At 35.1% G+C, this 13186-nt stretch overlaps 1 protein-coding gene across 1 annotated transcript in view; it reads right to left on the minus strand.

Annotated features, from left to right (window-relative positions):
- PTPRQ (protein tyrosine phosphatase receptor type Q) overlaps positions 1-13186 on the minus strand; it is a 99233-nt gene that overhangs the window by 32992 nt on the left and 53055 nt on the right. Inside the window, exons 27-31 of the mRNA XM_030960825.1 lie at positions 7979-8100; positions 4182-4368; positions 1663-1907; positions 984-1050; positions 247-405 (exon numbers count right to left, since the gene is read on the minus strand). Of these exons, the coding sequence (XP_030816685.1) occupies positions 247-405; positions 984-1050; positions 1663-1907; positions 4182-4368; positions 7979-8100 (780 nt within the window). The remainder of the gene's footprint in view (positions 1-246; positions 406-983; positions 1051-1662; positions 1908-4181; positions 4369-7978; positions 8101-13186) is intronic.

Here is a 13186-nt window from a genome sequence, read left to right on the forward strand (position 1 = left end):
GTGATAAAATTAGGGACTGAATAATATTGGTGGCTTCAAACAGCATGGAAGACACTACACTGGAAAGCATTTCCAGAATCCAGTACCCAGCCCACAGGTATTGTGTGCCCTTAATGCTGTTGCCACAGCAGAAGTGACTTTGTTGTCTGTCTTCTAAAATGAAATTACTGAAATCCAAGGAACAAATTAAAAAGACAAACAGCCTGAACCTGAAAACAGTTTTCAAGGGAATTTATTAAACTCTACCTCCAGCTTCCACAACAAGAACTTGTATCTTCTTGATAGGGCCATGATCATCACTGTAATAACATATTGGCATTCTGATTGTAATTGTTGTAGCTGTGACAAGTAATGCTCCATTGGTATCATAAACTGGTGCTGGTTTCTTTTTGGGCCTTGGTGGTTCTGTTTTTAAGAAAAGATATACAACAGAATTCTGTTTTACAATACTTACACTGGAGGTACGTTGTTAAAGGCACACAGCTGAGTTATGCAAAAAAATCTCCAGCATATTTTCAGGGACAACTTAATGTTCTACTTAGTGTCTTAAGCCTCTAAAAACCATATTCTGATGAATGCCTACATATATAATTTTCAATTAAAAGAAAAAACAATAAAAAGAGTGAATTTTAATTTTTCAATTAATATCAATCAATGACTTTGTTTCACAACTGTGATACTGCATACTTAGCTATTCCTATGTCATATCCGAAGCTGTTTGCTGATAGTGATTAAAATATTGAACTTGATATGATTATTTCAATGAGTCTGCATGTGTTTGACAGTATGCCTCTGATACAAATAGCAAATGATCAGCAAAACTGAACACTACAATTCAAGGGGATCAATTATACATTCCTGTTCCTACATTATGCAGCCCCTAATTACTAGCTCAAGGCACACAGCTGTGTAATCACAGGTGGAAGAGCAATTTCTTCAGAATTTATAGAGATTTCAGATACAGCATACTTTATGGGACATACCTTTGATATCCATGGTTATTTTCAATTGAATTTTTGGCCCTGCACCAGCACCATTAATTGCATACACCTTAAAAAAACAAACATTTGTTTTAATGAGTATTGTAATAGCTTCATATTTGCCAATTCTGGATACATCTGTAGCAGCAATAAATGCTGAAACACTCCTTTTGTCATTCACACTAGGCTAGAACTTACTTTATATTGCTTTGAAATCCTAAGTGTGGTAACACTTCTCTGCTTATAGTGTAGCTCTCAAAAAAGGAGTAAGCAAGTTCACTTGAAGAATGACCTTTCCTCCTCCCATGTCCCAGTCTCTGACTATTTGAAACTACTTCATGCGCATACTTCTGGCAAGCTCCCCTTGCAGAACTGGACCTTTCATGTCCAGTGAGTAATGCCAGTACTGTAATTAAGAGAGACATTTAGTCTTGTGCTTGTGACTATGTGTCACAAATTGCTTTGCTACATGAACTGGTCATCCAGACTAGTGATGCATCCTGCTCTCGCTTGCTCTATCCTGTTCATTTCTCCCCTTGTTCCTCACACTTGCCTCTCTTTGCACCCCAGCTTACATTCTTGGCATGAAAATCTCATATTCAGCTGAAGTTTCAAACTAATCTCATACTTATATCAAAGAAAAAGAAATAGTCCCCTCCCCAAAAAATGTATCAGTCCTTACGCTGACATTATAGGTATGTCCTCCTTTTAGTCCTTCTATCATGGCAGTGACTGACTGATCTTTTTTTTCAATGACACTAAGGTTGTGTATCTGGATGGCAGCAGGGTCATCTTCATTGTAAACCATAGCTTGATACACTTGAATATTTCCATTTGGTTCAGATGGTGGCACAAATGTTACTTGGAATTTTGTTACTTCATCTGGTATCTTCTGAAAAGTTATGTTGTTAGGTGGGTCTTCAGGCACTGAAATAAATATTTCAATGACCCACTTAATCAGTTTACTACTATTATTATTAGAGAAAAACCTGAAAAATTAAAATTATATTTTTTGTATATCAGTATTATTTCATTGATATTTTCTGGGTTGTATTAAAAATTCTCAAATACTTTTTGCATATGTAAATATTCATAAACACAATAAAAGGTGAAATATCTACTGAAATTGTTTTCTTAATGATGGCACTGAATGCTACAAAATTTTAAAATAATGATTAAATAACGCTCAGTAGTCGCTACTTAGAAATTTTTTTCCCGATTATCTATTTTAAAAGCCTGAAAGCATCATTATGCCTTGAAATACATCTGGGGTTGACAAATCCTTGCACAAGTTGACAAGCAAGAAGCAAGAGTCAGTGAGTATTCCTTTCTGAAAACAGCAGAGTATTCCTCTATTAACAGCAAGCTCCCCCCCAACACATAAACAAGCCACTGTGCTCCTAAGAGTCTCTGCTTTTCACAACTAAATCTTTAGGAAAATTTTTCCACTAACTGATGCCCAGACACAAGCACAAAGTGCATTTTCCCTGGAGGCAGTATCTTGTCAAATGCTGATTCCAGTAGCTTATTCTTAAGACAGCAAAGATATAAATCATTTTCCCAATGTCCCTATCTGAAGGAAAAGGCTGTAACATTCTTTCCAGGCAGCTAAATATTTATTGCTCTACCTGAGCAGACAAGTATGTGGCGTGACCTCTAAATAGTGAAATCAAGCAGTGGAAAGTAAACACATTCCCTCAGCCAAGGATTTAGATGCAGTTGTCCTATTTCCCAGGTTTTTTATACTAGCCAACAAATGCTTACTGAGGCTTCTCTGCAGTAAGTCTGTGTCAACTGGTCCTAACTACGCCATATGCTGAGCTGTACAAGCCAGATGAAATGAGATGGAAAAAAATAAACCTGTTCCTCTCCGAAGTTACTGCACCTCCTAATGTATCACATATTGATATAAGGAAAAGAGCTACCAGAAAAGGTACCACAGGATGCTGCCTGTCTCAGAATAGACCCAGCTACCACATAGCCACATCTTTTTCCACAGCACAAGAGCATATGATCTTCCAGGCATAGAAATAGGTAATGAAATCATTAGAATTTATCTTATTTAAAGCGTTGGAGATATCTATATTTATATCTATATCCATATCCATATCCATATCTATATCTATACACATACATATACATATAGCATCATATCAATAGGGACCTTGGATTTTCATACATCAAAAGAAAGATAACTGATAAATAAAATCACTGTGCGGTACGCTTAAAACTGACATTAACCTGAGTATGTAACTAAAAAGTTGTTCTGCAGCAGACCTTCTAGAGTTATGATAATTATGCTTTGTACACAAGTGATAATTAGTTTGAATGAAACAGAACTTCAATACCTCTTGAGAAAATAGTTTTAGTGTTTTGCTTGTTTGCTGGTTTAAACAGTGGAAAACAATTCAAAACCAGCAATAGAGTAGATAGAGTGCAACCATGATCTATGTATGTAGAGTTAGGACTAAATCTTCCTCATGTATATATTTATATATTTGTACTAATTATAGTTTTCTAAACAAATGCAAAGGCTGTCTACTTTTCTTTAACATCTCATCTCTCAATTTTATTTCTCTTACTAACTTTACATCATCATCTACTTTTGTCACCTTAATATCTAGCTCATTCTCCAGATTGTTTAGAATCTGTGGAACAGCTAACTCAAGCAGAGTTTCCTATGGGCCTTCACTAGCAACTTCCTTCCACAGAGAATACACAGATAATGTCCTCAAGTGTGCACAGATACCACTTCTAAATGGTAGGATTCACTTCCCTTATTTTTTTATGTTTAAATTTTGCACCAAAACCAAGGATGTTGTATGAAGTTTTCAGTAGTATCTTAACAGCTACCTCCACAAAGGAGTCATCCCTGACTAAGACAGGTATCTCATATATACATGGTAATGTATAGATAGAACCTTTCTCTTCATTGCCCATAGAAGTAATCTAGTTGGCTGTGTTCCACATAGCCAACTTTTACATGGAGCAAGATAGGATCCAGCATAGCTGAAGGTAAATCTTAGTATTTATAACCATCTCTTTTTTGTTGTCTGACACCTTTTTAAATATTAAAGAAAAAATATTGTGAGGACAAATCTGTATTAAAAGCCTACCTTGTGTTTAAAGTCCTCATGTATTTGTCAAATTAAAGAAAACCTGTGAATTTTGATCTGTATAAAGTAGAAAAAAGTTACAAACCTGCTTCAAAAGTGGAGACAATTACAGGGGAACTAGGCTTGCCTTCTAGGAGCGCAGCATTAACATCCCCTGTAAAGGCAATGATCACTACAGAATACCTTGTAAATGCTTTCAAATCAGAAATTTCTAAGATTTTATCCTCCTCATTTGTCTTCAGAAACTGAGCTTTATAGTTGTCATTATCCACCTGTAAAAAAAACCAGTAAAATAAAAAAAAGTTGTTACAAGGCTTGAAACAGCAAAAGCAGGAAATTATTATTTTAATATCTTATTTAAGTTTTATCCTTCCACTTCCCTAACTAGTTATATAAAAAGGGTTCACAAGGAGTCTCTGGATCCCAAGTGTACAAAGCTGTGCTGGGGAATACACTCCCATCTAACCCCTTCTGGCACTTCATGAAGTTTGTGGTTAAGGGAATGGGCTCTTTGCTTGGTGCTGTCTCACACCAAGCAAACATGAACCAATTTGGAGACACTGGGCCAGGGTAATTATGGTGACCTGAAACAGGCATCAAACTAGGCAAAGATCCAGAAGATGAGCATCTATGTATCAGAAGATTGTTTGGGAATACAATTAGGAAGTTGGGCAGCAATATATAATGTTGATACAACAGTGGAAGGTGCAATTCTTCTTTGGATATATTCATAGAAGCTCTTTTTTTATGAGAGTTGGAAAGGATTAATTCTCCCAGCAGAAACCTGGAAAGCTTTAAGGTTCATTCTAAAAATGAGTGGAGTATACGAGACCTAGAAATAACTTTAAAATATAAAAAAGGATGTTAATAAATTGAAGATAACCTGCTGTTTACAGTGTTCACAAAAATATGAATAGCTATTTCACTTACCCAAAAACCAAACAGAATTAAAAATTACACAATCTGCATTGATATACCTAAAAATGTAACTAAAACCATGACTATGAATTTAGTTATCAGCTAAATAATATGTTGAGGGTTGCTGAGCAATTTTCAGTGCTGGATATTATATGATAAAGATAATGAACAATTTTTGAGGAATACTTTAGGTACACTTGTTTCTGTGTTTAGAGCAGGCTACAGGTTGAATTGCATTGTGGATACCTCTCATCTTTTAATCTCAAATAATCTGTAGTTCTGTAGAAAAATCTCCTGTGTTGGATTTTATATCCAATTAATCACTTCCAATGGTATCTTCAAAAACAACAAAAAGGAAAAAATGGGTACTTTTCTAGTGTTTCATCAAGTATCAATTACAAAATTGCATTTATGTATATTCCCACTGCTTCAGTTAATAATGTTTTTATTATTGTTTCTTCAGTGTGTAATTTGAAAAGAGAATTAGGTAGCTGTACAGTAGTTTTCCCACTGAACAAAATCTGTATTAAATGCAGCTGATAAAACATTAGAACAGCTCAAGCATACCATTTATTTGACAGATAGGCATATATCCCCACTGAGAATTAACCTGAACTAAACTTTCTGATGAATTACACAGACATTCATTTCCTGGGGTGGCCATCAAGAGCTGAAACATTTTCTTCTTTCTGACTATCAAGAATCTGGCATATAAATATTTATCCAACAGCTAAAGTATAATCACAGCACTACATCATTAAATTTATTTCTATTCTCCATGAATTTTAATGGTTAAGTTCCATTTTCCTTACCTATTTCCAGGAATATTTTATTCAGAATTACAGTACAACAAACAAAACCATGACTAGGAGGAAAAATAATGGAGTAGTTTTTAGCTTTTCTGATCCTTAAAGCTGCAAGGCACATCTTAGTAATTTAAGCAGAATCCTAATACATTCATATATGAATACTAATTATTAACTTTCAGTATATAACAGAAGAAAAACCTGAATTATTCTGTTCTATGATGCTATTTTTATAAATATTTAAAGATACTCAGTTGAGAATAAAAATGAGTAAAGTTATACGTACTGGAAGTTTGTGGAATTTGGAGTCTTCATAAAACTTTCCCACTGGGACAATAAAATATATACTAAAAATTTCACTGAAAAAGACTGGGACAGCTTTACTGGTCTTTAGGAAGGAAGGAGTTTGTCTACAAAAATTCTCCAGAACTGGCACCTGTAGTGCCAGTCGTTAGACAGACAACATCTAATTACAGGGAATCCATAAACATAAACCTGGTTATCTGAAAGATACTTTGAAAAAAACCCAAAAAATTCACTTTATAAAAACTGGTCCTCCAAACTGAAGATTTAAAACAGTTTTTTAAGCTCCTTTCAAATGCTGGAACGTTCCATAGATCACCTTCCTTCAAGAGTTTTATTATAACTTATATTGATAAGGTATTTATAATATTTTTAGAGTGTAGATTGAGAGATATCATTGATAACTTTGGAATTTTCAGACAGAGAGGAATTTTTTTCAATACAAATTGATAAAATATTAAATCCCAAAAAATTCAAGCTTTGAAAACTTAATTTTTAAGTTTTATAGAAACATTAAATGTTTTCCTGCTGATGCACTAAAATGCTGTTTAGTCAAAAATGACAGGACTTGTTTACGAGGAAGAAGTCTTCTCTTACTTTATGAGAGAGGAAATAAAACTTGCTATGTAGTTTTTAGTGACCTACCAGTTGCGCCAAGCAATCACCCCTGTAAGTCCTCCCCTTGTCATACATCCTTCATCCTGCCATTGTATTGCTGCACTAAGCCTGTTCAGAACTGAGCAGATTTCTCTCTGCATGTTGTACAATGAACTTAGAGGAAGAGAAGATTACAAGACTATACATTACTCTCTCTTGTAACTTTTTTGAGTAGCTTAAAAATATTTGGTATTTTTTTACTTATCTCCTTAGACATTTTGATTGCAGAAATAGCATTAATATATTAGCAGATCAGTAATCCTTATGACAGAATCAGAAAAATTAAATATACACACATAGTCTTACTCTCTTCTCAGAAAACTTAAATTTCTGTTTAAAGGCCTTAAATAGTTTGAAGTAGACTTTTAATTTTTTCCTTCTGTTTTTCAAACAGAATGATTCAACATTTTTGAAATTGTAAGCAGCAACTTTGCCTAGGTAACATCTGGTAAGCTACTTCTTATTTTCACTTACAGCCCTCTCTGTATAATTCCTGGCAGAACATGGAACTTATATCCTACTTCTCATGGGCTTGAACTTAGAAAGATGCCTATCTTGCCACAGGGCAGGAAATGGGATTTATTAATGGTGGGTTTAAGGAGTTTTGTAAGTGCAGTAGAGGATGAAAAGAGAAAAGCCACCAGAATTTTCCTCTTATGTCAGCTTTTTTTGGTTATAAAGATCAAGGAGAAAAAAGTGTTATTACTATGCTACCAAAATAGACTAATCTGATGGACAGAGCACCAAGTGCAAAGTGGGAAATCTAGCTTGACTTTAAAGTTTGCCCTCTGGTGCTGTGTAACTTTGTATAAGTCATTTCCTTTTGCTAGGCTCTCCACTTTGGTTTGTAAAATCACTGCAATGATCCTTCCCTTCCTTTGAAGAAGAAAAAGTCATTACGTTTAAAAAGAGGTCCACTTCCACAAAGCTCAACTGCTGTTCTCCTGCGTACATTTATAGATACACTTTTTTCCCTCCAAGACCTCTCATTAGCACATTTTTTTAATATGAACCAACTAATTTATCTCCTATTAAAAAATGAATAAATGTACAATTAATTCTTATGTGGAATTTCTGTGGAAATAGACACATTTATATGGTTTTCAACCCACTTATGTCTGTCCTGCAATTTCTATTGCTGTGGTATTGATATCCCCAACCATCTGTATAACCATTGAGTAAAACAGGGTTGCCTTACTGAGGTAACATCTATGAGGTAGCTCGTTGGTCCTGTAATGATGGCAGGTTCACTCCAGCTGACATTAATACTGTGAGGAGATGTAGCTAAAACAGTCACATTTTCTGGAGGACCATCTGGAGCTGCAGAAAAAAAAAAGTGTTTGTGAATGAATCATGGCCAACAAAGTGCACAAAAAATAACCCAGTATAATTTTAATGGCCGGTAGAGGTTTGAAAATAAAACTTTATCTCACAATTAAGATTACACACTGCTTAAATAACTATAATTTTTCTCTTTTTTTCATATGTAAGTCACACCATGTGATTTAGAAATACATCTTTCATTATAACCACCACTACAATTTTTCTAGGATATGGACTGCCCACGACTTCATTTTAAATTGAGATTATAGGGTTATTTAATTACAAGTTCTTTATAAGTATTTCACATGACACAAGCATAATATATGCAAATATTTATACAAATAGACAAGTATAATATATTTTTATGTCAAATGAATCATTCCAAGAACAAGAAATTGTGAAAAGACATCAAATTCTGCATGCTAGAAAAAAATTCCAGTAGTATCAGAAATTAGAAGTAGAAATAATTTTCTGCATTTCCTTTCAATTTATTCTTAGCATGTTGAGAAAATACAGAAAACCCAAACAAAAGAATTGGTAAGAATTGCAAGAGGGCAAGAATGTTCACATTAAGAAATAAGATTTCCCAAAAATTTCCATTTGTTCAGGTGATATGTGAATTAACCAAATTATTTCTTATTCATGAACAAGAAATTTATGAAATCATGGTAACAACTCAGCAATTCTCAGCAAATGGTATGATTTTTTCATAAAACCCATTTAAATTTCAGGGAAATGAAATTTGGAATAGAATGACAACAGATTTGTAGATAATCACAGAAATTGGCTCCAGGGCGCCTTGCTTTTGGATGCACTACAAAAAAAAAAAAAGACAACTGTGGAAAGTAACACTGGGCAACCTGTTAAAAAACAAAAAATTATTTGTGCATATTTCCAGAACTTGACTTCATGGTGCCTTCTTTTCAATCTACCACAAAAGTATCCATATCATTCAACAATATATTCTAAAAAATTACTAAAGCGATCATACCTATGCTAATCAGAAGATGAAGTCTCTTTTCTCAAACAAGATTAACACATGAATATGTAGTTTGCCACTATTAATCATTAGGTAAGAGGGCTAAATGAGGAAAAAAATTGGAGAGTGTACAAGGCCACTTGGTTCAGGAAGAACACAGGGTGGGAAAAGGAAAAGAATATGGAAAGAAGTATGTAGCTGTTGCAGTTATCTGTGAAAGATTAATGAGGAAAATAATAAAATTTTACACTATGGAGGTGAAAATTTGGCACCATCACTGCAGAATAAAAGAGAAATATTTGGGATTAGGTAAGGTGCTAAAATGAGTTTAGCATGTTGGATACAGGAATTAGATTCCTGTGCTGGGATTAGCAGGAATATACAAGACTTTATAGGCAGGATCAAGTTCAACGACTGGAAGCAGTCCCCAAAAATACTGAAGAGCATGGAACAACGGAATGGAGTGTAACTGCATGAAGTGTGAGTGCACATGAGGGGTGGTAAAAGAGCAGAGTGCTCAGAGAAGGCTGGCTGTCAAGTGGGGAGCTACAAAAGATAAAACAAAATACAAGGGCAACTACAGTCCCTGAAAATTAGAATAAGCACAAATTCTATTTTTCAGGTAATGCATGTCAGGCTTGTTACCAAACAGCCTTTCAGAGTAAACAATGCTTCTAGTAACTGTGGCAATGATATTTATCAGCTTTATTGCAAAAGTAAATTTCTGAAAAACAGTATAAAATTTTATATATATATATATATATAGATATATATATATAGCTTCTTGGGCCTTAGTTTTCAAACCAACCAAGTTTCCAAAGGCAATTTTCCATTGTTTTTTATAGAACTAATGGACTCTGCAGTTATGCATTAGATGGTGTGAAATAATTTTAAAGCATAATATCATCTACAAATTATACAGTCTGCAGTTCCTTATATGGTTAATTTCCATATGCAGTTTGTACTTGATGTATTTGTAGATATTTGCAAGAAAATTCTGATTGAGTATGCTATATTTAAGTTTCTTGTTCAAAGTACATCTAAATATTAATACGTGGTTTATTTCATTATGCAAGTAAAATATCGTACATTAACCAAATCATACTGAAATGTAGGAACATTTTCTGAAATTACAGGTATAACTGGGGAGAAAATCAGAAAATTAAAGGTATCTGACATGTATTATGTCTTACAAAAAACATCTTTTTTAAATCTGTGTTTGATTCAGTGGATGACTGCCGCATTCTGATTTAGGTTTGTTTGTGAAATGAATCTGGTCAGTATGAAGCCATGATATCACTACCCCCTTTCTCTTATAAATCACAGCAATTTACTCTGGAGAAATGACCTAGTCTTATTCTCTCATTCCCCCATAATCCAATCACTTCCTCTCATAAGCACTTTTCTCCTGGTTTTCACAATAATGCATTTTCTGTAACTAATAACCATCATTTCCTGATTATCATGCTTCTATCCTTGCACAGGAATGTGGGTCTTATGGAGGTCAGGGTCATCTTTCCCATCCATCTGTGTCCTGATGCTAAGGCAGCAGTTAAGTGTGTTAGTTTGAAGATAAGTCTGGATAGCCCATCATTTAGCATAATCTTCAAAAATAAGACTGATTACTCCAGTTTTCTAACAGAAATTCATGCTTGCCAGTTTGGTTAGGATCAGCTCCTTTTTTCCTTTTCCCAGCAAAAATAAAGTGTGTGCTTCAATTATTTAATTTTTAAGCATCTAGGGGGTTTTTTTGTGATTTAAAACAGTTATATCTTATATTAGCCCATAATTATTTTCAAATGTTTACTTTTGAGGAAATGTAACAAACAAAGAGAAACACGTTCTGCCAGGCAAAGCTTTCCGGAAGAAGGAACACATAACAAGATGTGAAATCTCATTACTTTTCATCACACAGAAACATTTCTTTAATAGTACCAAGCAACTGGGTATCAGCAGGGATTGGGAAAGAAGGCGCTGAAAAGAGAAGCATAACCCTCTGCCCCATGCTTGTACGTCCTGGCCTTCATGGGACATTCAAACATCTGGGATTTTCCTTTGTACCTCAGTGTATCCTGGCATTAGGGGACTTGGCAGTTTACCAAAACGCATTGCATTGTGTAACTGTTTGAGATCCAAAATGAGGTCAGTGATCTTACTGTCATTCATTTTCCATCTAACACTGACCCTCCACGATTATTTTTCTCTCAGAAAGCCTAAGTTCAGCCAATCTTATTCTCCTCATAAATGTAATAGTGAAACTTGGGGTAAGTGTAGGGGTGAGGGAACAAAGTTTCCATAGCTATGGAAAACATTTCATGCCCTTTCCTTTACTGTGACACAACACTGTGATCTTCTGTGCTGGTAACTATATAAATCTAAGTTATGATGGAAATATTTAATCTTGTAGAATAGATTTGGCTCTTGGGCAATCAATCAGCTAAGTAGTAATGGTGCTATCACACTACTTTATGAGACAGTAAGACAATTCCTGTGAGATTAATCTGCAAGACGGAAGGCTGAACAGTTTATCTGTGTGATGTGAGAACTGGGCTGCATTAGCAATCCATAGTATTTTCACAGAGTAATTCTATAACCACTCTCAGTACAGAACACTGACATTATTTTTTGTTTGAGACTTGCAAATAAGTTAGAGAATCTTGAAAATAATTCCTATAGCCTTACATTTTTTCTTCATAATGAACAACTGAAATAAACAGCTAAGATCCTCACCTTACACCCTGGATAGTCAGACTTATTAGGTATTTCTGCTTTAGCACAACCATCAGGTCCTCAGTAAAAAACATTTAGGAATTATTTTATGTAATTTTTGCTGCTCTTGAGGTTTCTTCTCTTTATATTCTGGGAAATTAGTCTAACAGTTTTCACCTTATATGCTCCTCCTGAATATGATAATAAATAACTTCCTGAATATAATACTTGAATATTTTCTTTAGGCTTTAGAGAATACCTGAATATCTTCTTTGTGTTTTAGAAAAATACAAATATCTGAGAACACAATGAATTATGAAGAAAAAATCCTTTAACTATTATTTCACAACAAAAGTAACTTTACCTTTGGTAGAAACAATGTCTTACAGTGGCACTCCTTGAAAATCAAGTGAAACAGCGCCTAACTTCTGCCCTCAAATGTGCAAACACAACTCCCATTGATTTTATGGGCTAAGTACTCAGGGTATTTTACATAGCAGCTAAGCACTCTTAAGCCCTAACAGACCATGTATATTGGCTGTGTATCAGCAGGCTAATCCAGAGGATGCTTGGCCCTGTTCATGAGGGAAAGGAGAGGGAGATCAACACCTGTTTTCTGCGTACACGTTACAAGGCTGCCCAGAGTGCCGAATCTGCTTGGTGCATTCTGAATTGCTCTTTCCTGATATAGGCTGTAGCCTTTGCAAAAGAAAGAGCAGAACTGAGGGGATTTTTAACAGCAATTCTAAAAACTAGGCTTTGAAAAGTATGAGGTACCTAGAAACCTGACCTTGCTAAAAATCAGCTAGTGCTCACAGAGGCTCCTAGCATTGCTGAAGCACGACAGAGCTGCCCGCTGGCTACCCAGATATGTCATGTCACCTTTGTCTTCTTTTTCCTCCTCAGCTGATTGCCATTACCCCAGGACAAAGACCAGTGCCCAGACATGACATTTGGAATAGTGCCATGCTGCCTTGACTCCACAGCGGTGTGTTTTATAGGCAGCTTATCTCCTGATGTGTCACCAGTCTAACTCACAGGAAATTCATTGCTGCCTACTTCCATCACCACAGATACAGGCCAGCAGCCCCAGACACTGGGCTGGAAGAACTGGTGGAACTTTTATACTTTCTACCCCACCACTTGTAAACTATCTAATAGAACACACAGAGGACCTGCTGCTGAGAATGACACTGAGTTGGCATGGGACTGGATAGGAAACTAGCTCTCTCTTAAACCAAATCATCACTCTCTGAAGAAGAAATCATAAAAAGCATCCTAACTGTATGCAATTATATGTGTTTTCATTATCTGCTTCCCCTTCCAGTTTAACTCCCTAACTTTTTTTTTAACTCCGCAACAATTTTTTTTAAAGTATTTGCATATGTCAGCAGC

The sequence above is a fragment of the Camarhynchus parvulus genome, chromosome 1A (genome assembly GCF_901933205.1).
Source record: "Camarhynchus parvulus chromosome 1A, STF_HiC, whole genome shotgun sequence".
NCBI lineage: Eukaryota > Metazoa > Chordata > Aves > Passeriformes > Thraupidae > Camarhynchus > Camarhynchus parvulus.